The sequence below is a fragment of the Bos grunniens genome, chromosome 25 (genome assembly GCF_055505025.1).
Source record: "Bos grunniens cultivar Pamir isolate PY7600 chromosome 25, Bosgru_T2T1.0, whole genome shotgun sequence".
In the NCBI taxonomy this organism is placed as follows: Eukaryota; Metazoa; Chordata; class Mammalia; order Artiodactyla; family Bovidae; genus Bos; species Bos grunniens.
The window spans coordinates 33,157,888-33,172,618 of record NC_141189.1 but is presented as its reverse complement, the minus strand read 5'-3'; the positions used below and the strand labels follow the sequence as shown (position 1 = coordinate 33,172,618).

The 14,731-nt window shown below is 48.8% G+C and overlaps 1 protein-coding gene across 14 annotated transcripts in view; it reads left to right on the top strand.

Annotated features, from left to right (window-relative positions):
* The first annotated feature begins 18 nt into the window (after positions 1-18).
* CLEC16A (C-type lectin domain containing 16A) overlaps positions 19-14,731 on the top strand; it is a 236,597-nt gene continuing 221,884 nt past the window's right edge. For 10 of the 14 annotated variants that reach the window (XM_086375773.1, XM_086375778.1, XM_086375772.1 and 7 more), the window contains exon 1: positions 2,171-2,404. In XM_086375773.1, the coding sequence (XP_086231899.1) occupies positions 2,325-2,404 (80 nt within the window). In that variant the 5' untranslated portion in view covers positions 2,171-2,324. Of the gene's footprint in view, positions 609-2,170; positions 2,405-10,805; positions 10,950-14,731 lie in introns of those variants that run through there. The other 4 variants (XM_086375776.1, XM_086375780.1, XM_086375774.1 and 1 more) reach the window with 2 other exon arrangements.

Sequence of the window (14,731 nt, the reverse complement as noted above, 5' to 3'; positions counted from 1 at the left end):
CCCGAGACTTCCGGGGGCGGATACTGCCTCGCTCCTCCCCTCCAGGCGCCGGCTTCTGAGTCGCTTTCGCGATTCAGGACTCAGGGAAGATCTCGAATCCAATTCGCTCTGCGGTTCCGCGACAGAGTAGGGAGAGGGTAAAGACTCAGAACACGATTACAACCGAGAAGTATCCTAAGGCTACAAAAGCTGAAGATTTGAAATCGTGAGCTTCATCAGCACCCTGCTGGACTTGAGTATTGGCACCACGCCTTTTTGGGACTCAGTTTATCTGTTGAAAAAGGAGGCAGGGTGGGGGTCGGGGACACTGGACCTCACCAGTGAAAATTTTGGCCTTTCCGAAAGTGGCAGTTTTCCACGGTGGGGAAGATCAATCGGCGCCCGGTTCGACTCTGCAGATTCTGGCTGCTGGAAGATCCACCCCTCGGCGGGGCGGGGCGGCGGGAATCTGCATAATAAAATTCAGGGACAGCTGAGTAAAGAAACTTCCCAGCAGGTCAGACCTCCAGTCGTAGGGTTGCTTCTTGTTTTTATTTTGTAAAACGTGTTTTACAGCAATAATAACGAACGTGGTTAAACATTCAACCAACCAAGAAGTTCACAGAAAAGTGAGTCTCTTCCACTTGCTGATTCCCCTCCTCAGGGGCACCCCTTGTACATCCTTCAGGAGACTGACTGACCTTGCCCAAAGTGCCTCCCAAAGCGGTTTCAACCAGACTTAAATCTCAGGCCTCCCTGAGCTGGGTGCTTTACATGCATTGCTTAATTGGAACCAGCTGGGGGAAGTGCAGTATGTTACCCATTTTTACAGACTAGGAACCTGAGGCCCAGAGAAACAGAAGGACCCTAGAAGCTGCTGGGCCTGTATATGTTTTGAGGCCAGAACTTGCCCTTTTTTCTCCATGGCTCTCTCATACCCCTTTAAATGAATTATAGAGCAAACCATTAATCCTCCAACTGCTGAAGGTGAAACAAACCTTCATTCATTCACTCTGATATTTGTTGAACACCTATTATGTGGCAAACCTTGTGCTAGGTATTGGGGAGAACACTGGCCCTTAGCCCAATTTTGTCCTGAGCACAGTTAATGGGACACAGTAGACCTTAAATAACTGTGAGGGATAGAAAAGGGTGAATGGTGAACAGGGCAGTATCGCCTCCATGCAATTTCCCACTTCCAATCCAGGAGAGAAATTTAGATACATCTTCTGGCCTGGTGTAAGAAGTTGGGTGTTTCCTTATTTTTTAAAATGTGGATGTTTTGGAAATGGCATGGATTTGGGGTGAAGACCAGAGAAATCCACTGAAAGAACAGGACGTTCAGTTTTGGTACACTGTTGCTCGAAGGCCTTTCAATATTTATTTTTTAACTCAAGTAGAAAAAAAGACTGTGAAGGACAAACCAGGCTGTTAACGGTTTGGTGAAGTTTTGTTTCTTGGGGCATAAAATTAAGGGCGCCTGTGTTTGAATCCTGGGTCTGCCATGTATTAATTATATGATCTTGGGTAAGTTAACCCCACTGTGATTCAAATTCCTCTTAGGTAAAAAGGGGATAATAAAGGTTCTCATACGGTTGTTGTGAGAATTAACAATATGTGTAAAGAGCTTACGGCAGTGGCACACAGCATACGCTAAGGAACAGCTATTCTTATTCTTATCATAAAGGTGAAAGTGAAAGTGAAGTCGCTCAGTCGTGTCCGACTCTTTGCGACCCCATGGACTGTAGCCTACCAGGCTTCTCCCTCCATGGGATTCTCCAGGCAAGAGTACCGGAGTGGGTTGCCATTTCCTTCGCCAGGGATCTTCCCGACCCAGGGATCGAACCCGGGTCTTCCGCATTCCAGGCAGACGCTTTAACCTCTGAGCCACCAGGGAAGCCCGTCATAAAGGTAATAATTGCTAATACCGTGGTAACTTTCATTCACCTATCTTCACAGATACATTTCTCAGGGCTCCTGCCACCCCTAAGATATTGCGGACTCCCCTCCTCTCGCCCCGCCTCTTTTCCAAGGCCCCGGGCCCGCGGTTGCGTGATGCACGTCGGGCTTTGTAGTTCCTTCGCAGAGTCCCGTCCACGGGGGCCTCGCGAGCGAACTGCATTTCCCAGCATTCCTCGCGGCAGCCGGCCGTAAAGCGCGGCGGTCGAACGGCCGGTTCCGGCTGAATGTCAGTGCGGGGCTGTGGGCCGGGGAGGAAGGTGGTTGGCGGTGTCTCCACCACCCGCGCCGCTGCCTCCTCTGCTTGTGCCGCCGCCACGGGCGCCCAACCGGTCGGCCGCTCGGGCATGAGACCGTGAGGCGAACGACTGGCCGGGACCACCGAGATGTTTGGCCGCTCGCGGAGCTGGGTGGGCGGGGGCCATGGCAAGTCTTCGCGCAACATCCACTCCCTGGACCACCTCAAGTGAGTGTATTGGGGCAGGAGGGGAGGCCGCGGGGCGGGAGCTGGGGTTGGGGGCGCGTAGACCCCGACCGGGGGCGCTGGGAAGGGTGAAAGCGGAGGCGGAGGGCCGAGGGAGGCGCTCGGGGAAGGCTGTGCGCTGGTTAAGAGCTATGGCTCTGGACATACGGCGCCCGGCTTCGAACCCCGACCTCGTAGCTCCTTTCTTATGTGACCTTGGGCAAGTCGCTCCGCTTCTCAGAGTCTCAGTATTACAGATGCAGATTTCAGTTGGATGCAGACCTTATTCTCGCCGGGGCTGGACGATGGGCACCAAGCTTCCCCGGGGCGGTATTTCTTAGGCTGGACCTCTTAAGGGGTCAGAGGTCTGGATCCTGGAGCCAGAGAGATGTGGGTTTGAATTTAAGTGCGTGAATTTAGGCCTCAGTTTCTTCAGTTGTAAAATGACTATAGTGACAGCACCTGCTTTCTACGATTGTTTTGAGGGTAGGGTTAGAAAATGTACATAAAGGTGGAAGCTTCTACCAGTGCTCAGTAAAGGACAAAAATTTAAAAAAAAAAAAAAATCCTAACTAGTTTCTTAGGGGAGTATGAAGAGTTAGAAGTAGAGCTCACGGGGAGGTAGGTGGCAAGGTGGATCTGGGAAGCAAGAGTACACAGAGTGGCTACATTCAGATCCCGATTTCATCATTGAATGGCTGTGTGACCTTGGCCAAATTGCTTCACCTTTCTGAGACTCTGATTCCTCAACTGCAAATAGGGATGGTGAACACTGTGCAAAGACTCCGTAATGTTGTGCGTGTAAAGAGATTGAGCCAGCGTCTCTTATACAGTAGGCAGCTAATAATGGTAGCTGTGTTGATCAGTGGGGCAAGCCCTTCCCAGACATCCCTACCTAAAGTGCTTCCCTTGCCCCAATTCCTTTCTGTTAGATCTTTCTCTTGATTTCATTCATTTGATTCATCTCCACTACCTGCAATTATCCTTTGTGTTTTTACCACTTTGTGTCTGTTACTAAGCTGGTACTTCCAGGAGGGCTTGTTTTGCTCACAAGCTGTATTCCCAACATCTAGCTGTGTGCCTGGCACCCAATAGAATCTTGACGGATGCTTAAAGAAAGAGAAAAATGAATGAATGGGGAGAGGTGCAGAGCATACAGGCAGAGATTAGGATTTTTTAAGGTTGGTGGGGAGGGTTAATGGAAAATAGGGGTTTCCCTGGTGGCTCAGATGGTAAACAATTTGCTTGCAATGCAGGAGACCCAGCTGTGACTCCTGGGTGGGGAAGATACCCTGGAGAAGGAAATGGCAACCCACTGCAGTATTCTCGCCTGGGGAATCCCCATGGACAGAGGAGCCTGGCGGGCTACAGTCCATGGGGTCGAGAAGAGTCAGACACAACTGGGCGCACGTGCACAAGCGATGCCGTAATTCTCAGCTGTGCCTTTCTAGCAGGGAGCAGGCACTTAATAAATATTTGTAGGTCTCAAAGAGTGGGAGTCAGGAGGAGTCATTACGTAGCGAGGAATGGGTTTGTGGGGTTGGGATGAAAGAGGCCATGGGGAGGAGAGAGGCCAAGGACAAAGATGGGGCTGTGTAGGGAGGCAGGAATCTTAGATGGGAGGGCAGCTGGACGGGAAAGGGAGAGGCTTAAGGATTTCAGGAATTTAGGCGCTGGGTGGATAAAGCTGAGAAGGGGTGGAGGGTTATCTAAGGGAGGTTGGGCATGCTGCCAGCACACAGGTGCCTGCAGGCTCTCACCTAACTCTGCCTGACTTGAGCCCTTTTAAATTACTTTGGTGATTATCGAAGGCATGTTCAGTGCCAGGTGCTTGTTAAGGACTTCCTGTGTGTTATTTCCTTTAGTCCTCACAAGTCTTATGAGTTGTTGGAAGTATTATTGTTTCCATTTTCTAGAGTGGAAACTAAGGTCCGAAGATGTTAAGTCACTTACCCAAGGTGACAACAGCTGAAAAGCGTCAAAGCCAGGATTTGACTTCAGGGTTTGCACTCATTATGCTGTCTTTTTGAGTAAAAATCCTAAAAGTCAGTTTGGGAAGACTTTCAACCTGGCTGAATCTCACTGCCCAATGGGGCATCTTGGCAGTCTAGCCAACCAGGGAATGATAAAGGATTCGGGTTCCTTTGAAGTATCCTGGGAACTGCCCAGGTTCATTGTTTAGGTCACAGCACCTGTGGGGTGCTTTTTGGAAACCTGAGTTGCCTGCCCTGGATCAGCAGATCAGCTTAATCCATATTATAGCCTGAAGAACCTACCGATCTGTGTATTGGAGGGGAGCTTAGAAGATCCCAAAATGACCTGGGAAAGAATGCTATAAACAGTGCCATAAACAGCACTTGGGCACAGAACAGCCCATTTCCCGAGGAAGCTCTCAGGCTGGTGGGGAAGACAGCCAGTGACTGTGGTTTGACAAGTGTGGGGGTCGCTGTGGGTTCAGGGCTCTGGGGGAACCCTTCTTGGGTGCTCTCTGGGGGAGGCAGCCAGAGTAGAGCAGTCAGGGACAAGCAGGAGCCCCACGTGGAGCTGCAGGATGTGGGAGGGGGGCTCTGGGGTATCTGGAGTGTGGAGGTGGGGCTGCAGTTACAGGACACAAGGCTAGAGGCAGAACAAGGCTTCATCTGATACACAGGGTAACAAACCATCCTGGGTGCCTGGACTGAGGGATTTCCCAGGATGTGGCCCTTTCGGTGCTAAGGCCAGGAAAGTCCTCGGCAACCAGTACGAATCGGTCACTCTACAGGTGACAGTTCCTAATGCACTCTTGCCCTGACCTGGGGCAGTGCGGGTAGAGAGATTAAAATATTGAAATGAATTCAGAAGGACAGTTTGGGGAGGGGGCACACAAAGCATCTGGGAACAGGCTTCCTTTTTTTTTTTTTAATGTTTATTTTTTACTGTGCTGGGTCTTCGTTGCTGCATGGGCTTTTCTCTAGCTGCGGTGACTGGGGGCTACTCTCAAGTTGCGGTGCACGGGCTTCTCATTGCGGTGGCCTCTCTCCTTGTGGAGCACGGGCTCTGGGGTGCTGGCCCAGTAGCTTCAGGCTCTAGGGCACGCAGGCTTCAGTAGCTGTGACGCACAGGCTCTGTAGTTGCAGCTTGAGGGCTCTGGAATGCGGGCTCAGGAGTTGTGGTGCAGGAGCTTAGTTGCCCCGTGGCATGTGGGATCTTCCCAGGCAGATTCTTAGCCACTGTGCCACCAGGGAAGCCCTCCCCCGCCCCCTTTTTAAAATAGACTTTACTTTTAAGAGAAGTTTGAAATGTACAGAACAATTTAGACGATAGTACAGAGATCTGGAAACCTTTTCTGAACCACATTATTCATAACATTCCTAGCTTTCAAACTGGAAAACAAATTTTTCTTGTAAGATAGGGTTTTACTTCTGCTAAATAGTGGGAAGCTGTGTACTGTGGTCTTTGTCTACTGAATGGAGTTAGTGGTTTAGTTGAGGCAGATTGAAATAGTAAGAAGTGGTTTGCTGCACATCATGGGTGGTTTATCGGGCAGACCAATGGCAAGGCTATCACATGGACGAGCAGAACGTTGGCTGATGGAGATGCCTGATCGATACTGAGGCATCCCCTTCACTAGGGACTGCGAGTGCACAAACGGCTGGAACTTTCTTGTTGTTGGGTTGGGTCATTGCCTTAACTCTGATCTCCTTTGGGTCTGGGTTAAGATTCTTGGTTGCAAATGATGGAAGCCCTGCTGAAATCACCTTCAGCCCCAAATGGATCTGATTGACTCTTGCCACTGAACATACTGTCCTAGCTAAGCTGTGGCTGAGTCTGGGTGTTCAGACAAAGTTGTCAGTATGTGCTTCTTCCCACCTCTCGTCTCTGCTTTCTTCTCGGTTGGTGTCATTCTCAGAATGCTCCATTACATCCAATCAGCTTAGCAACCCCTGCGAAAAAGCAAGCTTCTTTTCTTAATGCTTCTGGCAGAAGTCTGGAAGTGAGTATCGTTGCACCGACCTGGGGTCTCGTGCCTGTCCCTGAGTCAGTCACTGTGGCGGGGGCATGGGTGCTCTACTAGGCCCTTCCCTGGAGTCAGAGTGGCATCAGCTCCTTCCAGGCTAGTGGGCAGAGAATGAGAGAAAGGGATGGTTCAGCACCGGCAAATGAAGAAGAGGAGTGGACGCCCAGCAGGCAGACGTTCACCTGCTCTTGGTATGTTCAACTTTCCCTAAGATCGTGCTGGTTATTTTCAGAGCTCAGGGCACTGTATAGCCAGATTCATTTTCTCAGAATATCATACTCATCGTATCACTCTTTGAGGCACCTGTTTTGTCACGTCTAAAGTTCCTCCAGGCCTTCTGAGTGCTCCAGGCTCCGTGCCCACCTGTCCAGCTTGGGAGCATAGATGGAGACCCTCTAACCCCGGCTGGCGAGCCAGGAGCGTCCTCAGTAGGCAGACAGCGGTTTACGTGGAGATGTGAAGGATGAGCGGTTGTTCCAGGCAGTCAGGGGCTGGAAGTGGGGATGCTGCAGGCAGAGGATGCGGCGTCTGGGAAGCCTGCAGCGGGGAGGCAGGCTGTTAGGTAAGGGGAGCAGTCAGGGCAAGAGTGGGTGGAGGACCTGAGTGCAGAGCTGTGGGACGGGAGAGGCCACAGAGCCCAGGTCCTGCTGAGGAATCTGGACACCAGGCTGAGAGCAAGCGGGGAGCCGCGTGCTCTGGTCTGGCCCGAGTTTGGAGGCCAAGCTGGAGGGGCGCCCCCTCAGGACGCCTGCTGTCTCCTATTGACAGTCAGTGAGGGTAGCACGGCCATAACCCAGGGATGTTTCTCAGGCCTTTTCACGCTGACGGCTCTTCTCTCACTCACTCTTACACACCCCTCACCTGTCTGCACCTGTGCTCTCTCCCATGCCTGTCAGTAGGACTCTGCACTAGTACTGCCACGCCCTGGGTTCAGTCCCTGATCAGGGAACTCACAGTGAGCCACGTGGCACAACCGTGAAAAAAGGAACCCCCACAGATCTCACTAATTCCTCCATAACAGTCGCTCTGATGACTTCAGCCGACAAGACGTTCCCGCCCTCTGACTTCTCCTGCTCTCGCCTCCGCTGTCCCACTCAGCACGACATTATGTGAGCTTCTCATCGCCAAAGGTTCGACCAGCTGGAGGTGCTCTGGGCGCTTCAGGCTGGATGTCAGATCTCAGCTGTGAGTTAGATCCCCAGCACACCTGGCCGGGGTTCCTCAGGCGTGTCCTTTCACGGTGGAAAATGATGTTGAATATGTGTGTGTGTGTTTCTCCCAAATTTGACCGTGAGCCTCAGCGGGACAGAGACCTGGGCGGCTTGTTCCCCAGGGGAGTTGTCAGATGCCAGGACAGGGCCTGGCACACAGTAAAAGATCAGCAGGGGTTTGTCATAGGACGTACAAAAGAGGCAAATGCTGGCCTGCCTCCTCTTTTTTTTTTTTTAAATTAATTCATTAATTTTAATTGGAGGCTAATTACTTTATAATATTGTGGTGGTTTTGCCATACATTGACATGAATCAGCCACGGGTGTACATGTGACCCCCCACCCCATCCCAAACCCCCCTCCCACTCCCTCCCCATCCCATCCCTCAGGGTTATCCAAGTGTACCAGCTTTGAGTGCCCTGCTTCATGCATTGAACTTGGACTGGTCATGGATTTCACATATGGTAATATACATGTTTCAATGCTATTCTCTTAAATCATCACACCCTCGCCTTCCCCCACAGAGTCCAAAAGTCTGTTCTTTACATCTGTGTCTCTTTTGCTGTCTCATGTATAGGGTCATCGTTACCATCTTTCTAAATTCCATTTATATGTGTTAATATACTGTATTGGTGTTTCTCTTTCTGACTTAGTTCACTCTGTATAATAGGCTCAAGTTTCATCCACCTCATTAGAACTGATTCAAATGTGTTCTTTTTAATGGCTGAGTAATACTCCATTGTGTATATGTACCACAGCTTTCTTATCCATTCATCTGCTGATGGACATCTAGGTTCCTTCCATGTCCTCGCTATTGTAAACAGTGCTGTGATGAACATTGGGGTACACGTGTCTCTTTCAGTTCTGGTTTCCTCGGTGTGTATGCCCAGCAGTGGGATTGCTGGGTTGTATGGCAGATGACACCACTTATGGCAGAAAGTGAAGAGGAACTGAAAAGCCTGTTGATGAAAGTGAAAGGGGAGAGTGAAAAAGTTGGCTTAAAGCTCAACATTCAGAAAACTAAAATCATGGCATCTGGCCCCATCACTTCATGGCAGATAGATGGGGAAACAGTGGAAACAGTGTCAGACTTTATTTTTGGGGGCTCCAAAATCACTGCAGATAGTGATTGCAGCCATGAAATTAAAAGACACTTACTCCTTGGAAGGAAAGTGATGACCAACCTAGATAGCATATTCAAAAGCAGAGATATTACTTTGCCAACAAAGGTCCATCTAGTCAAGGCTGTGGTTTTTCCAGTGGTCATGTATGGATGTGAGAGTTGGACTACAGAGAAAGCTGAGCACCAAAGATTTGATGCTTTTGAACTGTGGTGTTGGAGAAGACTCTTAAGAGTCCCTTGGACTGCAAGGAGATCCAACCAGTCCATCCTAAAGGAGATCAGTCCTGGGTGTTCTTTGGAAGGACTAATGCTGAAGCTGAAACTCCAATACTTTGGCCACCTCATGCAAAGAGTTGACTCATGTGAAAAGACCCTGATGCTGGGAGGAATTGGGGGCAGGAGGAGAAGGGGACGACAGAGGATGAGATGGCTGGATGGGATCACTGACTCGATCGACGTGAGTTTGAGTGAACTCTGGGAGTTGGTGATGGACAGGGAGGCCTGGCGTGCTGCGATTCATGGGGTCGAAAAGAGTGGGACACGACTGAGCGACTGAACTGAACTGATGGCAGTTCTATTTCCAGTTTTTTAGGGAATCTCTAGACTCTTCTCCATAGTAGCTGTACTAGTTTGCATTCCCACCAACAGGGTAAGAGTGTTCCCTTTTCTCCGCACTCTCTCCAGCATTTATTGTTGTAGACTTTTTGATAGCAGCCATTCTGACCGGCCTGAGATGACACCTCATTGTGGTTTTGATTTGCATTTCTCTGATAATGAGTGATGTTGAGCATCTTTTCATGTGTTTGTTAGCCATCTGTATGTCTTGTTTCGAGAAATGTCTGTTTAGTTCTTTGGCCCATTTTTTGGGTCGTTTATTTTTCTGGTATTGAGTTGCATGAGCTGCTTGTATATTTTTGAGATTAATTCTTTGTCAGTTGCTTCATTTGCTATTATTTTCTCCCATTCTGAAGGCTGTCTTTTTACCTTGCTTATAGTTTCCTTTGTTGTGCAAAAGCTTTTAAGTTTAATTAGGTCCCGTTTGTTTATTTTTGCTTTTATTTCCATTACTCTGTGGCCTGCCTTTTCTTAACAACAGTTTGCTCTTGCCTGTTTGGGCACAGGGCTGGGCTGGAGCTGTGACTTTTTCTAGGGCTGAAATGCTCCCCGGCATCTGAGACCTGGCCTCGCTTGCTGGCCCAGTTTGACATCTTTCAGAGGTGATTCACTGGGAGAGGCGCCGCCTGTGACACCTTCTCCTAATCTAGTCTGCGTCCACCCTGCCTGTAGCTGCTCCTTGCCCTGCTGGCCAGAGGGCTGGATGCTGACCAAGTGGAGGTTTTCAGGACACAGAGTGGAACCCTCTGGGAAGTGTCTGCCCTGGTGCTGAAGAGGTCAAACAGCCCCAGGCTCCGTGTCCCCCCACCCCAGACATTGTTATCTGGGGGATGGGGTGTGCTTTGGGGAAGTAGATTCCTAGCCCCGCCCAGGCCGTATCCTTCCTGTAACGGTAACTGACACATAAGTGCATGGTGCTTGTTCAGTTGCTAAGTCACGTCTGACTCTGTGACCCCATGGACTGCAGCACGCCGAGATCCTCTGTCCTCCTCTTTCTCCTGGAGTTTGCTCAAATTCATGTCCATTGAGTTGGTGATGCTATCTAGCCATCTCATCCTCTGTCACCCCCTTCTCCTTTTGCCTTCAGTCTTTCCCAGCATCAGGATCTTTTCCAATGAGTTGGCTCTTCAAACCAGGTAGCCAGAGTATTGGAGCTTCAACTTCAGCATCAGTCCTTCCATTGAATATTCAAGGTTGATTTCCTTTAGGATTGACTGTTTTGATTTCCTTGCAGTGCATGATACAAGTCATAAAACTTGTATGAACTTCAACTTAGTACGTCTGCCTCTGAAGTGGATATAATTATTACTTACTGTGATGGTTTGACTTGGAAAATAAGTGAGTCTCTTGAGGAAGCAGGGTCCGTGGAGGAGGGATCTGTCTCCTGTTAGGGTCCTTGGGGATGAGCCTGGTGTGTGGCAGGCACGCTGGTAACAGGCTGCCGTGTTTCTGTCTCCAGGCGTTTCGAATTCCAGCTTGTCTCTCAGAGTAGAGTTGGCTCCTGTGTGAAAGTTTGAAATTGAGATTCTACATTTCTGCAGAATTTCCGCTGGAGACATGATAATGCGGGCTGTTTTCCAGAGAAGTGGCATAAGGGTCCATGGTAAGGACTTCCCTTAAGATCGGATACATGTAGCCATGCCTTTTTGGTTTGTTGTGTATGTCTTGGGTGCTAGGCGTTCATCACTTCATGGAAATGCTTGACTAATAAAAGCGGTTAAGTCATTGTTTGCATCTTCTGCATTACGATGGTTATAAGTGTGGGCTCACTGCCTGGGCGCCCTGTCCCTGTGTTGGGACTCCGGGCGGATCCTGGGCTCCAGGGCATCAGCCTGGCAGGATTGTTGTACGGGTTTATGAGTGAGCTCATCTGAGGCCCTCAGAATGGAGACCTGGCAATAGGAGGCTGCGACTGTCTCTGTAATGATGGTGGTTAAAATGGACAACACACACACAGAGTTTGAGAGAAACTGTTGTCGTAACAGTCATTATCATTGTAAGAGAAAGATCTGTCACTCTGTCCTTAGAAACTGATATACACAGAACAGCAGCCTTGCAGGTGGGGATGTTGTGGTGATATCATAACACTGTTGTTCATTTCTGAGGCTCAGGATAAGAGTGGCTGCTGTGTTGTCCTTTCAGTGGTGTGCTATGTAGCCACTACTGACGCTTGTGAACAGTTACCAGTAACAGAAATGGTTTTATTTTAGCCGGAGGCGGGAAGAAAGATGGACATGGTAACAGACATACAGCATCAGCTCAAGTATCTCACGGACAGAGGAGCCCGGCAGGGGCTCTAGTACATAGGGTCGCAAAGAGTCAGACACGAGCAAAGCGGCTTAGCACACACGCACACGTGAGCTCAAGTATCTCGTGGACAGAGGAGCCTGGCAGGGGCTGTAGTACATAGGGTCACAAAGAGTTGGAATATAGGGTCGCAAAGAGCTGGACGCGACCGAAGCGGCTTAGCACACATGCACACGTGAGCTCAAGAGTGTAGATTACATAGCAAAGAAAAAGACCCAAGGAAATACACTGCAACTCCAGCAGTGGTCATCTCTCTTTTTGTTGTTGAAGTTTCCAATCTTTCTAAAATAGTGTTATGTTTAAAACCAGAAAGTTATTATATTAATATTGGATTAGTGTTTCTGAGGTGGTTGAATTATTTGATCTTCCAAAGCTCTGGAATTAGATGCAACATTAAAATATTAACCTTTCATCCATTCAGCTTTCTTGTTTGCCCTCACCACATTTAAGCAGACATATATCGAGGGGCTCTCTCTAAAACGTGACCTGAAACAGTGTGCTTGGGCGTTGTGGTGGCAAAAGAATGAACCAGCGGCAGTGGGAATTTAGAGCTTGAGATCTGGTGGGTGTTTGCATCCACCAACAACAAACATTTAGAAAATGAATATTTTAAAACACTCCCATTTACAGCAGCATCAAAAAACCCATCAAATACCTAGGAATAAATCTAACAAAAGATGCACAAGCCCCCATCCAGCAAACCTTGAAGGAAATGTAAATGTCTTCACGTTACACTTTCAAAAAGATGTCAGTTCTCTCCATATTTAGCTAGAGATTTAGGGCAGTCTTAAAGGAAATCTTAGCAGATATTTTTTTGTGGAAATTGAGAAGGTGATTTTAAAATGTATATGGAAATTCAAAGGGGCAAGAATAGCCAATATAATAATGGAAAAATAAGGGAAGAAGTTGGAAGACATCACATTGCAAGATTTATTATAAGGCTTCAGCGATCAGATAACATGGTGTTGGCACAAAGGTAAACAAACAGATCAGCAGAACTGGAGCATCCAGAAAGAGTTCCAAGTGGTCACCTGATTAACGACAAAGTCGACATTGGTGTCTTTGGAGGAATGAGGACGTTTCCAGTATATGATGCTGAATCAACTAGATCGCCATATGGGAAAAATGAATTTTGGCTAATATCTTATGCTATACAGAAAAGTGAGTTTCAGGTGTGCGCTAAGTCAGAATGTGAAAGGTAAAACAATACCTTTTTAAAAGAAAAAAACAGTATTTCTTCATGACCTTCGGGTAGGTAAGGATTCCTTTAGGTGGATACAAAAAGCACTATCCAAGGGAAAGATTGATAAATTGGACCACGTTAAAATTTGAAACTTTTCCTCATCAAAAGACCACTGTAAAGAGAGTGAAAAGGTAAACTGCGTTCAGAGAAAACATTTGCCATAGGTATATGTCCAGTAGGGGCTTGCCCGGTGGCTCAGAGGGTAAAGCGTCTGCCTGCAATGCGGGAGACCCAGGTTCGATCCCTGGGTCCGGAAGATCCCCTGGAGAAGGACATGGCAACCCACTCCAGTGTTCTTGCCTGGAAAATCCCATGGAAGAGGAGCTTGGCGGGCTACAGTCCATAGGGTCACAAAGAGTTGGACACGACTGAGTGACTTCACTTGACTTCACTTTCATGTATCCAGTAAGGGTTTTGTATTCAGAATGCATAAACTCCATCAAATTAATAAGAAAAAAGGTTCTCTACCTAGTAAAAAGTGGGCAAAAAACTTGCACAGGCACCTCACAAAGGAGAATATTTAGATGGCTCTGAATGTGTGAAAAGACACCCACCTTCAGTCATGGTCATGTGAGACCCTGGTGCTGCATCACCACTTGCCAGCAGATGGCACCACTGAGAAAGGCAGAGAGTCGCAAGGTCTGCGGAGGTGTGGGGTGGGCTGGAGCCCTCAGACAGCTTCTGCCCCGGGGCTGTGGATGAGCTGCTGAGTGCCCCTCAGGTCCCTTCCTGGCCTGTGCGTTGCTAGCAAGCTGTGTGTCCCCAGGTTACTGCGAGTATGAGGGTCACAGGAAGGCCCGCCTGCACGCAGGGCCAGTCATGCAGGCCATGCACCGCACGTGGGAGTGCCGAGAATCCTCTTTTGAGAACTTGACACCCACCCTCACACTGGGTTTGTCTGTAAGGGCCTCCTCGTAGTTACCAGAATTTCTTTCAGGGATTATCTGGTGAAGGCAATGATAACGACAGTAATAGCTGGCACTCGTGTCATGCATGGGAACTGCCAGGTTAGTTATCTACCTTTTAACTTGGTTGTTCCTAAGACACCGTAATAGGTACTAAAGGATTCATATGCTGGTGCCGCTCCCATTTTACAGGTGAGATAACTGAGATACACAGAGTAAGTCGCTTGCTTGATGTCACCCAGCTCATACCAGACTCCCCACTTCCTGCTCTGGTTTCTCTGGACCTTCTTATAACTCCTGCCGTGAAGTCCTCTTTTCATGACTGTGTGGATCCAGCCTGTCTGTCCTTCCTGTGTTCGTGGAGTATTCCTTTTAGAGTTTAAATAATGGTTTTAACAATGGCCCTCCCCAGAACAACCACAGGGTGGTAATGGCTGTAGCCGGTAGCCCTGCCTCCTGTGAGCACTTTCCGTGTGGCAGGCGCAGGGCTTGGCTTTTTCAGCGTGTCATCACAGAATCTCTGGAACAGTCCAGCAAGGAGGCCTTGACTGCTGTAGACCCCGGGCCTCAGAGAAGTGAAATGCTTCATGGAAGGCCTCGCGCAGCAGGTAACACGGCCAGGAATCAAGCCCAGGTCTCTCTGTTGGGGCCGAAGGTTTGAACTCTTCGCTGCTGTTCTTTGCCACTACTTGCTGTGTTTAACTCCTTGACTATATTTTGTCTTGTATACTCTGATCTACCTTTTATCTGTGAAAATGGGCCCCCCACTCCCATTCACCATATATTGAGCACCTACAGTGTATCAGACATTCTGGAGTCTTTTGGGGTCACCAGGATCAGTAAGATGATGTTCCTGACCTCAGGGAACTCAGGTCTCGTGAAGGAGGCATATCACTGCAAATCAGAGTGGTCTGTGCAGCAGCAAATGCA